At 40.0% G+C, this 15204-nt stretch overlaps 2 protein-coding genes across 3 annotated transcripts in view; one reads left to right on the top strand and one right to left on the bottom strand.

The window, feature by feature from the left end:
* The first annotated feature begins 4311 nt into the window (after window positions 1-4311).
* coq5 (coenzyme Q5, methyltransferase) lies at window positions 4312-10778 on the top strand. Its single transcript, XM_084945822.1, has 7 exons — window positions 4312-4507; window positions 6294-6443; window positions 6532-6756; window positions 8449-8555; window positions 8718-8806; window positions 9775-9886; window positions 10316-10778. Exons 1-7 carry the CDS (start codon window positions 4327-4329, stop codon window positions 10415-10417), a joined length of 966 nt encoding a protein of 321 aa, XP_084801948.1. The 5' UTR covers window positions 4312-4326; the 3' UTR covers window positions 10418-10778.
* Window positions 10779-10860: 82 nt separating this feature from the next.
* znrf3 (zinc and ring finger 3) overlaps window positions 10861-15204 on the bottom strand; it is a 66353-nt gene continuing 62009 nt past the window's right edge. For both annotated transcript variants that reach the window (XM_084945820.1, XM_084945821.1), the window contains exons 7-8: window positions 14537-14639; window positions 10861-14427 (exon numbers count right to left, since the gene is read on the bottom strand). In XM_084945820.1, the coding sequence (XP_084801946.1) occupies window positions 12683-14427; window positions 14537-14639 (1848 nt within the window). In that variant the 3' untranslated portion in view covers window positions 10861-12682. The remainder of the gene's footprint in view (window positions 14428-14536; window positions 14640-15204) is intronic.

Here is a 15204-nt window from a genome sequence, read left to right as displayed (position 1 = left end):
ACTTTATTTAATCCCCACCATTTGACCTTAGAACTGAAGAAGCTTCTCGGATGAGAGGTGAAGCATCTTCAAGTAACTTAAAGAAGTCCAGACGCTTTTCTTTGCAATCTCCTTTGACTACGATGACCTGGATGACTGAGAACCTTCACAGACATATTAAACTTTATTACCGCTCCTCTGGGTCCCAATGAAAAGTCTCAGCCTAGTCAACAGACAAGGAAAAGAGACTTGAGTAAGCAGATCCCTCTGAACCCAAGTCGACCAGTAATTAAGACAACAATGGGACAAAAGGTGACAGTGTCTGGTTACTGTAAGAACGAGAAAGTGAGAAGAATAGGAGACAATACCTGCCACTTTCTGCACTCAGGGTACTGAAGTCAGGTTAATTTGGAGGGATGTAGCATTAGAGGGTAAAGGAGCTTGTCTCACTTGATAGATCTGAAAACGATCCCTGTGAAAGAAGTTTACTGGTCATGGAGGAACCTGCCTGTTTGACCCACTTCACTCTGCAGTACTATCTCATGAACTTCAATGAACAGGTATGCTGGCCTGTTTAATGCTTTGCATATTTTTATTTTTAAAACATTAAATCTCACAAAGTGCATTACAATAAAAATGGTAGAACATCCAAACAAACAAATTTACCCAAAAGCAAGTTAAAAAATGGATTCGTAGCTGCTTTTTGAAAGAGATCACAGATCCACAGAACTCAGGCTCAGTGGGAGAGCGTTCCATACTGGGAGGCCACTGCTGCAAAATCTGTGTCTCCTTTAGTCCTCAGCCTTAAATGCTGCACAGCCAGCAGGCCCCGATCACATGACCTGGGCATGTAAGGATGTAACGTTTTATGATGTATGCTGGCGTTTGTCCATGGAGACCTCTAAGAATCAAAACCAGAATTTTAAAGTGAACTCTAAAGTTAATGGGAAGCCAGTGCACCTGAAAGGTGTGACATGTAAGTACAAACAACCTGCAGACGAGCTTTAAGATTTCATAGGAGACGTGAACAATGAATTACAATAATCCAGACATGATGAAATAAAAGGATGATTTCCAATTTTCAGCTCAAAGCGTGACACAACTGAGCTCAACTTAACAATTTTCCCTAAATGATAGAAGCAAGAGTGAGACAGAGATTTGAGTGAGTGTCTAAAATGAAAACATACATAACACAACTCAAAACATACTCTGAAGTTCCTGATGAACTATTCACCATTACTTTCTGCATAAATTTGTTGGGGGGCACAAACAAGGACTTCTGTTTTCTCTCCATTAAGTTAGAGACAATTTTCAACCACTTTTAATAGAGTCTAAACACCTTTGCAAAATCTGCAGACTTAAAAGAGATGTATTACTGAATGTCATGTGCATAACAGTGATAAGAGACAAACTTAAAAATGCTCAAAATGTGCTGAAGAAGGAATGAATATAAGAGAAACAATAGCGATCCCAAAACAGAACACACAGTAGGCAAGAAGAGCTTAACTTAGGAGCAACAACAGAAAAGTAAAATATTACATTTCACCCCTGATGATTTATACAAAAAGTAATAAAAAAAGAAGAACCAAGCAGATTTAGTAAAATCACTGATTCATCTGTTGAATGGATACTGCGAGGTTTAGTTCCCTGCCAAACTGACCTTTGAGAAAGGCCTAAAAACCTGAACCCGAACCAGCTCTTCGTATTTGTGTCTTCTTGGATAATAATATTTTCTCAGTGAATGAAATGAAATTATGATAAAGTTTTTTATTTTAAAATTTTGGTCACACAGTAATTGTTTGATTGCATAACGTCGACTATAAAACCCCCTAATGGCCTTGCTAACCAGAACAATGTCATGAAACAAAAACAATAAAACAAGCTTTCAAATAAATTAAAATCTTGAGCTTTATAATATTTATCAACAGTCTCTATATATTTTAGATTTAGACCACAACAATAACATTGAGATATTTCATCAGGAAAAGTGAATCAAATTCATAGCAAGGAGTTCCAACCTAAATACAACTTCAATTCAATTCAATTCAATTTTATTTATATAGCGCCAAATCACAACAAAAGTCGCCTCAAGGCGCTTCATAGATACAGAGAAAAACCCAACAATCATATGACCCCCTATGAGCAAGCACTTTGGCGACAGTGGGAAGGAAAAACTCCCTTTTAACAGGAAGAAACCTCCGGCAGAACCAGGCTCAGGGAGGGGCGGCCATCTGCTGCGACCGGTTGGGGTGAGAGAAGGAAGACAGGATAAAAGACATGCTGTGGAAGAGAGACAGAGGTTAATAACAGATATGATTCAATGCAGAGAGGTCTATTAATACATAGTGAGTGAGAAAGGTGACTGGAAAGGAAAAACTCAATGCATCATGGGAATCCCCCGGCAGCCTACGTCTATTGCAGCATAACTAAGGGAGGATTCAGGGTCACCTGGTCCAGCCCTAACTATATGCTTTAGCAAAAAGGAAAGTTTTAAGCCTAATCTTAAAAGTAGAGATAGTGTCTGTCTCCCGAATCCAAACTGGAAGCTGGTTCCACAGAAGAGGGGCCTGAAAACTGAAGGCTCTGCCTCCCATTCTACTTTTAAATACTCTAGGAACAACAAGTAGGCCTGCAGAGCGAGAGCGAAGTGCTCTAATAGGGTGATATGGTACTACAAGGTCATTAAGATAAGATGGGGCCTGATTATTTAAGACCTTGTATGTGAGGAGCAGGATTTTGAATTAAATTCTGGACTTAACAGGAAGCCAATGAAGGGAAGCCAAAACAGGAGAAATATGCTCTCTCCTTCTAGTCCCTGTCAGTACTCTTGCTGCAGCATTTTGGATTAGCTGAAGGCTTTTCAGTGAGTTTTTTGGACATCCTGATAATAATGAATTACAGTAGTCCAGCCTGGAAGTAATAAATGCATGAACTAGTTTTTCAGCGTCACTCTGAGACAGGATATTTCTAATTTTAGAGATGTTGCGCAAATGGAAGAAAGCAGTCTTACATATTTGTTTAATATGTGCGTTGAAGGACATGTCCTGGTCAAAAATGACTCCAAGGTTCCTCACAGCGTTACTGGAGGCCAAGGTAATGCCATCCAGAGTATGAATCTGGTTAGATACCATATTTCTAAGATTTTCAGGGCCGAGTACAATAACCTCAATTTTATCTGAATTAAGAAGCAGAAAGTTAGCGGCCATCCAGGTCTTTATGTCTTTAAGACATTCCTGCAGTTTAACTAATTGGTGTGTGTTATCTGGCTTCATGGACAGATAGAGCTGGGTGTCATCTGCATAGCAGTGAAAATGTATGCTATGTCTTCTAATGATGCTGCCTAAGGGAAGCATGTATAATGTAAACAGAATTTAAATAACTTAAATAAAGTTTATTAGGCTTTTGTATAGTTGCAAGCTAGATAGATAAATAGATACCACATATCCCCCACAACACACAATGGTGTGGGGGATATTTTCTTGGCACACTTTGGGCCCTTTAGTGCCACTGAGCATTGTTTAAAGAACATAGCCTACCTGTGCATGGTTGGTGACCATAGCCATCCCTTTATGACCACAGTGGACTTGTCTTCTGCTTCCAGCAGCATAATGTGCCATATCATAAATCTCGGATCAACACTAGTTTCTTAACCATTACAATTAGTTAATTTGTACTCAAATGCCCTCCACAGTCACCAGATCTTATCCCAGTGCTGCTCAATGAGTACTTTTGGGATAAAGTGGGAAAGGAGCGCAACAAACAAATCTGCATCAACTTTGTGATGCTGCTGTATCATGTATCATGTGGACCAAAATCTCCGAGGAATGTTTGTAGCACCTTGTTGAATCTATGCCACGTCCATGCCGGTGAGTGTATCATTGATTTTTACCTACAGTTATGATTCTTATTTGAGTAATAATTTCCTTTTTTTAAGCAAGTAACCAAAAACATATCTAATATCAAATATTTAATACACTGTACTACAAGGACACACTCTGATACAATATCCTTTCCATGAAAAAGGTTTAGCTGATGCAATTTATACAGTAAAGCAATTTGTATGGAGAACCCCACAGGACACTAAAATGCAGCTAAAGAGAAAATGTAGCCTGGCCAGCTACCATAAAAGTTTCCCTTCACCTGTGTTACATGAAAATTTCACAAAACCTGCATTAAACTATTATTATTATTATTATTATTATTATTATTATTATTATTATTATTATTATTATTATTATTATTAATAATAATAACGTATTTAGATTTTTGTAATATTGCTACTTAGAAAAAAAAGACTACATTGTCGCCTACGAATGACGACATCCCGTGGCATAACTGTCAGGCAACATGGCGGCGTCCGTGAGGTTGCTTGTCCGTCAAGCGATCCGACTTTCTCACAGAAACATCACCGTTACAGCCGCCGGGGTTTCTGCTCGGCCGTCCTGTCGATGTTTCAGCGAATCAGCCGAAGAAAGAAGTACGCATTTTGGTTTTGAGACTGTGCCGGAAGCAGAGAAGGCGAAAAGAGGTAAGTGACTATGGAGCCAGTCTTCATATAAAAATCTCTCCATTTAATAGTTCGTTGCCTCTCTAGACATGTGTAGACTTTGAAGCACGCGACATGAGGTCATTTTAGAGTCGTGAGGAACTGCTAGACAATTCGGCTAACCATTTATGTCTGAGGCAACATTCAGTGAACTTCTAAGTGTTTAAAGTGCGATGCCGTCAACTTTATTTATGATTATTTTCATAGTGACACCTTTAATATCCCACAGCATCCTGTCATACCAGCCCATATAAATTTCCTCCTTCATAACATTCATGAAGCTTCCCTGTGGTCTTCCTCTTGTCCTCCTGCCTGGGTGCTCCATATTTAACATCTTATACCCAGCATATTCACCATCCCATGTCTGCACATGTGAAACCATCCCAACCCTACCTACCTCTATAACTCTCCAAAATTCCAAAAAGTCTCCCAAACTTTTGACCTGGGCTGACTTAGCAGAGCAATTTTATCACAGTCAACTGGAACTAAACTAAAAACTGAAACTAGATGTGAAAACAAACTAAACTTTAAAAAAATGTAGAGGTAATGTCCTTAGTTTTAGTGTCTGTTAGTTTGGTAACTTGGCCTGCTAGTCACCGAAAGACATGTTTATTGAGATGTCTACAATACTATGACACACTATGAGTTAGTCATAAGTTTTTATTGTAATATCTGCACTAATTTTCCTAAATCTTGCCTCTAATACATGCCTTTAATACAATAATAATTAAAAGGACTAAAACTAACACTAACAACTAAATTAAAACTAAACATTTATTTTAAAAAAAATTAAATAAAAACTAGACCCGAAACAAGGAAATCCACTTGGGAAAATAACTAAAACTAACTAAACTAAACTGAATTTAAAAACTAAAAGTTCAATGAAGAAAAAATCTAATTAGAAAATACAAAACTAACTATAATAACTCTATAGCAGTCAGTAATTCCTGACTCCTTGTGCATTAGCTTGCCATATTAATGAGGGTAAAAATAAAAAATACACAAAATGACCTTCAATTCAATTCAATTTTATTTATATAGCGCCAAATCACAACAAAAGTCGCCTCAAGGTGCTTTATATTGTACAGTGGATCGCACAATAATAGATACAGAGAAAAGGAAAGTTTTAATCCTAATCTTAAAAGTAGAGATAGTGTCTGTCTCCCGAATCCAAACTGGAAGCTGGTTCCACAGAAGGGCCTGAAAACTGAAGGCTCTCCCTCCCATTCTACTTTTAAATACTCTAGGAACAACAAGTAGGCCTGCAGTGCGAGAGCGAAGTGCTCTAATAGGGTGATATGGTACTACAAGGTCATTAAGATAAGATGGGACCTGATTATTTAAGACCTTGTATGTGAGGAGCAGGATTTTGAATTCAATTCTGGATTTAACAGGGAGCCAATGAAGGGAAGCCAAAACAGGAGAAATCTGCTCTCTCCTTCTAGTCCCTGTCCGGACTCTTGCTGCAAACCTTGAAGTGAAGAAGGAGGAACTCACTCACATTGAGCTGCTACATTAAAACGAATAACTGTGATACACATACACACTAACGCTCTGCTTTATAAACTTTTTGGGGATATTTTTTTCTTTCATTTGCACAGATTACTGATATTTCATATATGGAAGATGACTATTTTGCATTGTATCACTAAACCACTGTATCATGTCATATTTGATGTCCAGGGTAGCTATGATAATATTATAGGTTACTTCATAAATCCTACCCCTATTCTATACCTCTTTCTTATTGTTTTTTTTTCTTTTTCAGTATATAAAGTTTTTGAGAATGTGGCACAGAAGTATGACATAATGAATGATGCCATGAGTTTGGGGATTCATCGACTGTGGAAGGACATGCTGCTGCATGTGATGCATCCGCAGCCTGGTGCTCGGCTCCTGGACGTGGCGGGTGGAACAGGTAAAACCATTTGTGTGCGCTTCTGCGAAACATCAAACTGAAACATCTACTGGCAATACACATCTATATTCCCTGTGATGATCTTCAGGTGACATTTCTTTCCGTTTCCTGGAGTACGTTCGCTCTCAGCGGGAGCGGCAACAGAGGCGGGCGGTACGCTTCGGCCAGACGCTGTCATTGCAGGACATTTCCAACAGCTACTCCACGATAGAGACGGACGGGCCCCGGGAGTCAACGGCTGTTGTCTGTGACATCAACAAAGAGATGCTCAAAGTGGGAAAGGAGAAGGCTGAGAGCTTGGGCATCACTGCTGGTAATCTTCTAAATGCAAAACTGCTTCAAGTGTCTTCAAGCTGGATACTCGGTCCCTGTGATTCTGTGCATGTACAGATCTCATCAGTAATAGGAGCCTTAGCCTCACTTTGGCTGAGTTGTTCTGAAGGAAACTGGCAATGTATGCTGTGTCACGTAGCCTCAGATCCATTATAACTGAGAAATCAAAAGCTTTTCATTGATGAAAGCTGGCTTTGTGTCTGACAGAAGGAGAACTAACCATTCAGAATCAAAAGGTTAATGTGGAAAATACTGTTTTTTAATTTAAGATATGCAAAAGTGTCACTAATACGTCTATAACATATTGTCATCAGTCTGGAGATAATACTTGAAATGAGGTTTGGTGCACAGTTTCCAAAGGTCATACCTTCTGATTCATTGGGTCTGATGCATAGCAGCAGTTCCTCAAATATTCATTCAAATGTGGTCCTGGTAATAGCTAAAATAGTAGATCACATATACAGATGAAGTTTTTGCTACCACAGCTCAATTAGATTTTCTCCTTTCTTGGAATCAGAAATGTCTGTTTGGGTTTGTTCTTCTCTGCAGTGATGCCAGTATTGAGTTGATCGTTGTGGTAGTTAAGCAAAAGTTTTGTTGTGGATCTGTGGAGCCCAATATAGGACAGATTCTATGCAATTCCACCAAAAAAAGACTGATGCCAGTGCCAAAATGTTTACCACTGCTGTGGTCCAAAATTGAACCTGGAGTTGTTAGTGGCTTTTGGGCTAAGTCACAATTAAAAAAACAAAAAAAAAATATCAATGATTCAGAGATTCTCTTCATCATGATTTCCTTCCCACAGAAATTCCCCTACCTTTTGCTTGTAACTCCACATAATAATCGGTTCTCAAACCTGTCAAAATATCGTCTGGTTCTCAAAAGAAACCATGCAGAACTGGTAGAGCACCAGCAGTGACACTGTATTATGGGAAAAAGGAGTTGTTTGAGAACGCTATCCAATCATTATACGTGTTTAATTGCAAGTTCCAATGCAAGGTGGTGATTCCTGAGATATTTATCCCACCTGCATCCTCTCTGGAGCCGGAACAGTTGAACACATCGTACAGACCAAACTTCTGCATCATACTGCATTATATTGGTTGGTTTGTTACAAAAGGCAACTCGCTGTTACGTACAACTGCGTTTTGGAGCGTTTCCTTCACGTTGGTCATCTTTCTTGTGGGACAGCCACAATTGCAGTGTATACCTGGCTTCCGTCAGTGGAAAAAAGTTCTTCGATTGTGAAATCTTTACAACAATGTCAACCTGACACCAGAGCGGAGGAGACGTATGCACGGAAATGTGTTTAAAGAAAAAAACCTGCGTTCACTGATATCAGATCTAGGCATCCAGCTTTAGTGGTGGAAACACTGCAACTTGACTGTAAACACTTTTAGATCAAGTAAAACAAAATGTAAATTAAATTTGTGCCACTATTCAGCTTGAAACATTCTGCAAGTCATGGCGGTGGGAACGGCACACAGGATACAGGAGATGCAAACAGTTTAATTATAAGTGTGGGAGATTTCTGTTCAGCCATGCATGACCCGAACAGATACACTGTAATTATGGCGGAGCTATTGGCATAAACTGTCACGAGGAATTGCAAACTGCCAATAACCCACAGAATTCATGCTTGTTTGCGTTTTCCTTTGTCACTTTGTATCAGGTCTATCATGGGTGGTTGGCGACGCAGAGGAACTGCCCTTTGATGACGACCAGTTCGATATATACACCATCGCCTTCGGCATTCGAAACGTTACTCATATAGATCAGGTAAGTTACTTTTAAAGGTCTTTTTATTTTCTGTTTCCAGTTAAATTTTATTTTTTACTAATTTGTTCTCAGTTTAAATAAGAGATGAATCCAGCAGCTGTGTTTTTAGAGTAACATTTTTTTTGTGTCCTTTGACATTAAATTAACAACTGGCTGTTTCAGGCACTGCAGGAGGCTCTGCGGGTCCTGAAACCCGGCGGCAGGTTTATGTGCTTAGAGTTCAGCAAAGTGACAAATCCCCTGTTAGCAAGGTGAGGAGGAGATGATGGCCTTGAGTGCATATGTAATATAAATCAATACTGTAAAAAGTCTTGCTGAAATGTTCATTTTCTCTATAAGAGAAGCTCTTATGGTTTTATAAGTTTATATAATGTGATGAATATTGCTTTCTTACAAGTCAGTTGACTTTTTCTGAAACTGCAGATGTAACAGACTAAATGAGCTCTTGCTGCCCTCTTCTGGTTCTCTTTAATATAGTATGCATGCACTTAAGTAGAAATGGAGTTTTGGGATATTTAAAAAGAAGTTGAGAATCATCAGCTGATCATTGATCAGTTTGAGTTGCAGACTGTTGACTTAAAGTTCAACAGATTTCAACACAAAGTTAAATGAGGCACTAGAACTGTGATTTCATGTGATTTAGAGGTTTTAGTTTATTGAAAAGTATAAATACATGATATTCACAAATGAACTCTGGAAAATCATATAAATCAAGAGTAAAGGAAAAAGTTTATTAAACATCTGTGAAATAAATCTGGTCAAGTAACAGCAAGTAGCAGAGGGGTTTGTTAATCACACACACACACACACAATCACCCCTGCCCACACACCTGAGTAGCCCTCATCTCCCAGGACACTCATGCATGGACTCTACTCAAACCAAGTCCTTGCACTACTTCCAATGATAGATACCCTGACTGCCATTAGGTATCAGGATTAAACGACTGGACCAGTGTCAGACCTCACACTGTTGCAGTGGGTCCTGGCTCCCCCCTGGTGACGAAAAAGCTCAGTCTCATATGGCGAGAGTATCGAGGCAGTTCCTGGAGGAATTGATACTATTGAGTAGCCCCATGCTTACCTGACATGATTTGGTGCATCCAATTCTGTCAGGCTGCACCTCAGACTGTCCAGGAGCTCGGTGAAATGTGTAATTATGGGAGTTATTTGAGACTAACACTGGGTTCTAGTTCTGAGAGATTCCCGTTTCCTTTTTCAGGCTTTATGATGCGTACAGTTTCCAGATAATCCCAGTGTTGGGAGAGGTTATTGCTGGAGACTGGAAGTCTTATCAGTATTTAGTAGAGAGCATCCGCAAGTTCCCCAGCCAGGTAAGGCAGATTTATGGTCTGCATCTTATTTCTGTCATTGCTGCGCTTACTCTGATTACAGTTCTCAATTTCAAGTACCCTTCTTAGATCTTTCCTTCACATATTTTTTTCCTGAAAGAGAGAGATTTGATTCATGATAAATGGCGTGAATTTGTTTATCTGATTACTCGATTGTACTGGCACTGTTTGTCACATTTCTAAACCCTTTTTTAGTCTAAGAAAAAATTGACAGCATTTTAATGAGGTTACAGTGTCTTTAGTGCACATCAACTGATTGAATCTATATGCACAGTCACAGTATTAAACATCCACTCTGGAAAAAAAACTGTTGAAGCTTGTTATGTATTCACACTGTACTGCTGTGTGCATGTCTGTCACTTTGTGGATTCACTGTTAGTCATTGGTCGCCTTGTTCTTTTTCCTCTGCAGGAGGAGTTCAAATCCATGATTGAAGATGCAGGTTTCTATTGTGTGCAATACTACAATTTCACAGGTGGAGTTGTGGCTCTTCACTCTGGTTTCAAGCTGTGAGATGCACTCCGAATGCCTTCTGTAAAATATCGAATAAGTAAAAAGTCAGTTTCAGGCTTCTCTGCAGAATGACTGTACAGATTTTTCAGACTTGAGTTTTCTAGCTTGAGGCTTCCATCTGCTCATTGCAGAATGACCAAAGGTCAGAGAACATTTATTAAATCCAGAGGAATTATTACGAAAACTCTTAATAGAGCTCACTGTATGTGTACTTGTACAAATGGCAAGATGATTTTTTTTTTTTGGTAATGTGTTTTGGTGATGAATAAAACCTAAAAAAGCTAATCATAATAGCCGAATGGATTATTACCAAAGCTGCAAAAGGCATATTAATTACTCCTAATAATGAAGCTCTTAGAATTTAAACCACCGACTTTTTGCACAAAATAAGGAAACATTAATATAGAGTGCACATGATGAAAAGCAGGACACCACAACATTAGTTACTTGAATAAAACTGTATATTTTACATATCTTTATACACTTTAATTACAAAACTGTATGGTACTAAAGTTTTAAAATCAGTTTTTTGGTCAGAGAAGATTTAATCGTCTTTTGTGCAATTACCATGTATATACAAAGTCTCATGTTAGTGATTTTCCTCAAAATAAAAGGCAACCAAATAACTCAAACGTTCATACACTCGGAACATAAGACATGGCTTAAAGATAAATATATTAGTAAATAAATATTCAGAGAACATATTTCCATTTATGAAATGTGTTTGCTATACAGGTACAGAAATATACACAGATTGATTTCTAGCCTTTTTTTTTAAACATTTGTAATAGTAATGACAGAAAATAATTATATTCTTAAAAAATATTAATTTTTGTACACATTTTTTAATCTTAAGTGCTAGAAACAATAACAAAAACAAAAAAACTTAAATAGTGACTCAAGTACCCCAAAATGTTATATTTGCAGTAGGTACATATCTCTATGCAAAAGGCAAGATTAGATTCTCACTTGATTACAGCACTGGGTTAACTTATAAATAGGGTTATTTCAGGTTTTCCTCTGTGTAGAGAATGTGTATATTTCATAGAAACAGTATTAAAAACAGTCTGCAGGACAAACAGAAAGGCATGAATGACAAGCAATGATATCGCAAGTATGTATTATGCACAGCACGATTCAAACGGATACACTGCGGTACTTATAACTGCATCATTCAAAAAGAAAAGTCACAGTACAAATAAGGAACCCTTTTAAAAGATGAGTCTTTTCCAGCTACTTTCCTTTGGCCTTTTGATACATGCTAGAACCTTTAAAGATATTTAATAGAGCATGTTTCATTGTGGAAATCGGGTAAGTGACAAAAAATACACTTTTAAGGGCTTCCAAACATTAAGGAGAGTGCTACACTCTATGTTTGAATCTATTGACCCTGAGACACTCGCTCTGGTCTGAAGTTTAACGAAAACCTGTGCAGTGTCTAGATATTGCTACAAATAGCTTCCCAGCCCAGCATAAGGCTTGCCACGTTGCTCTGGCATCTCTCATACAGGTAGGCCACAACTGGACAGAAATGCAATGCATAAAACAAATTCTGTGTATTGACCAGTGTCAGCCTTGCATTCACATTTCTATGCAATTTTCTGTAGTTATACATAGCTTTTTTTTTCTCCATGGAGAAATGAGTGGGTCACAAATACCTAGAAAGACCCATTTCCCTGCTTGAAAACAGTTTAAAATAAAACAATCATGTCTTTCTGTTTTGGTATTGGTAGCTAAGTCCATAAAATCTACTTGACTTGGTGGATGAAGCTTTAAAGGCAGTGGTCATGTGCACAAATATGCAAAATGTATATGTAGATGCGGATAGTGTACTTATGTGTAAAAAAAAAAAAAAATAAAAATAAAAATCTGATTTCTAGAGCTGGCACATAAAAACAAAACTGAGTTGAGATTTTTTTAAAAACTGGGCCCAGATTGCAAACCCTTCATGGCAGCAGGAAGTCTTCAAATAGATGCCAATACCAACCCAATTGAATTTTCAGTTAACAACCTCCATCCATGTGTGTAGTATCGTTTGTGGCCACAGGAATGAACTTAATACATTGTTTGTGTGTATATATATATATATATATATATATATATATATATATATATATATGACAGGCCATTTCAGTAGAAATCCACACAATCTAAGATGATAACATTCAGTGCTCAGAGAGCAAGGCTAGAACAAGGCAACTGAGGGTTTCAATGATTGACTGACACGGTACCACATACATTGTCCCATTCTTTCAGGACTCAAGTTCATATGCCCAAACCTCCCTCATATGTTGAAGTACTGCTTCCCAGTACAGTGGGGCTTGCAGAGAGCTGAGGGTGAAACAAAGCCCTGGTCTCCTCCTCTTGAAGGTATGGGTGACCTCTAAACTGTCCTGAGGTGAAGTACCTGTCCGTGGGCTCACGCTGCTCCCCTGTCCGCAACTCCGTCTCCACTGTGACACTGACTGGTAATAAACTGCTCTGGGTCTCTGCCCCTGTACCCGATTCACAATCTGTGTCCTCAGGAATAATGGGTATTCTCTGGTTGAGTTCGCAGCAGCCCTGTCCTGAGCAGGCCTCTGAGTCTGCGTGTGCATACTGCACATTAACAGCGTAGTCCTCAGTATAACGCCCTGCTGTGGCCCTGTGGACCTTCATCTCTTTGTAGAAGCAGCAAGGCAGCCCTTCATAGCTCACCTGCTCAGAGGAAGGGCACAATTGCTCAGAGGCAAAGTAGTTCTTGGAGGTTGACCCCTGGAAGTCCATTTCCCTGTGACAGCGTTCGGAGGCAAGACGCCCTGCTTGGTCCAAGTCCTGCCCTTTGCACTCAACATTGGGCGGAAGCACCTCAAAACAGCAGCTACAGGCTGCGGCCCCGAGCTCCCCCGACTCCTCTTGTGCCCCCTGTCCCCTGTCACCTCCGGCAGCCTCTGAAGCCCCGGCTGAGGTAGTACTATTGTTGCTGTTCTCCCTGGGTTCCAGTGATGAGCGACTGCTATAGTTGGGCTCCAAACTGCAGTTGGAGAGATGGTCCCCCGTGTTATATCCCGAAGCTCCAGCTGGGAGCTGGAGGCAGTCATGTCCCAAGGGTGCAGGGGAAGATGAGTCCTCAGCTGAAACTGTGTTGCAAGCCATAGCTCCCGCTTCCCCCCCGGAGCCCCGACACGGACTCTTGCTCCGGTAAACGTAAGGATCGTAGTCGCTGCTCAGTGAGCTGCGGAAAGTAGAGCAGCTACCGTAGACCCCCTGGTTGCTGACTTCAGTACAGTCCAACATGGAGTCACTGGAGGAACAATGGCACTGGCCAGAGCTGCTGCTGCTGCTATCACTGCCAGGACAGTCAGCGAGGTAGCCGCTGCACACTGAGCGGTGCCCGTGATAGCAGCTAAGGCCAGAAGTGCTGCCATTATCAGCTATCCTTGAAGAAGAGGCAGGTGCCATGTGTACCACCGTGGGGTACAACAGCCCTTGCTGAAAAGCCCTGCTGTGGTGGCTCTTGTGGACCCCTCCTCCACCAAGCTGCCCTGGCACAGCAGATCCTTGGCCACCATTCGGAGGCTGAGGGAAAGTCAGCCCCTGAAAGTAGTAGTGCTGGTACATGGTTTCATACTGCGAAAAACAGGCTGCCCGGGAGAAGTTGCGATTATGGATTTTGGGTCTTTTAAACGTAACATGATGAGGCTGTGAAGGGTAAGCAGGGGGTCCACGGTGCTCTAATCCGCAGTGATGAGGGTTGATTGAATGCTCCAGGAGAGTGGGGTGGTAGCTCCGGAGAAAGGCCGACGTCGATTGGGGTGGGTACAGACCTTGGGGATCTGGGTGCTGGTCCACAGTGAGCACAGTGATTGGGTTGCCATGTGGGTCCATGCTGGTTCTAGTTGGGTAAGCTGTCACCTGACCAGCACGGTGCACCCTTCCCGGGTAATGAACTGGCAGGACCACTCGTTGCCTGCCATGGACTGGATTGCCGGGGTCCATGCATGCTGGTCCTGGATTTCCCTTCTTTTGCTCTGTGATGACAAATAAAACAACATTAAGAGCCTGAAAAATAACTCAAAACATTTAGAAACATTTCTAAAAGGGACCCTCAGCATAGCCAGAGGTTGAACATCAACTCACCAATGATGTTGTGTCTGCAGTGGGGACAGGTGTGATGTTGGAGCAGCCAGGGGTCGACACATTTCTTATGAAATCTGTGGGCACAAGGGATAACCCGCAGCTCCTGCAGGAGAAAATAAAAAATTCAACAGTTAATCTTCATGCACTGTCAAAGCACAAACAGCAGCAAATACAGCAATGAAATATATCAAACGCATGCTCTTATTTTTAATTACACTGATATAATCTTTTTAAATCTCATAATACTGTCCGATAAATAATTCATTCTAGAAATATTTTAAAAAACATTCAATATATCTGCTTTATGTCAGTGGTTAAAAAAATCAAATGATTAATGTAAAATATAAATAAATAAAATTTAAAAAAATCAAAGACCCAAACAAGTCATTTAGTTTTTGGGGGTTTTTCTTAAACCCAGTTAAGACATTTACAACATTTTCAAGCCAATTAATTTCTTACCAATAAGTCATTCATATGTATATTGCATTAAAGGAGTCCTAATAACTTGATGCATGCTCATGTTTGTACTTTCCAAGGGAGAAATGTTTTCGCTCTCCACAAAGAAAGAAAGTCACATGGAACAGTGACGAAACGTTTCTCCGACAGAAAACACACAGAAAACATCCTGATGAGCAGAATCAGCTTTCAGGGGTTTCAAGCTCCATATG

This window comes from Perissodus microlepis, chromosome 12 (assembly GCF_051167445.1).
Source record: "Perissodus microlepis isolate ML-2025 ecotype Zambia chromosome 12, ASM5116744v1, whole genome shotgun sequence".
NCBI lineage: Eukaryota > Metazoa > Chordata > Actinopteri > Cichliformes > Cichlidae > Perissodus > Perissodus microlepis.
This window is presented reverse-complemented; position numbering and strand designations above follow the sequence as displayed.

Excerpts from the sequence above, each read along its gene's own strand:
- coq5 (XM_084945822.1), top strand. The coding sequence starts at position 4,327 with ATGGCGGCGTCCGTGAGGTTGCTTGTCCGTCAAGCGATCCGACTTTCT. Across the intron at positions 8,556-8,717 it reads ACGTTACTCATATAGATCAG|GCACTGCAGGAGGCTCTGCG; the intron begins GTAAGTTACTTT and ends TGGCTGTTTCAG. Across the intron at positions 8,807-9,774 it reads ACAAATCCCCTGTTAGCAAG|GCTTTATGATGCGTACAGTT; the intron begins GTGAGGAGGAGA and ends TTCCTTTTTCAG.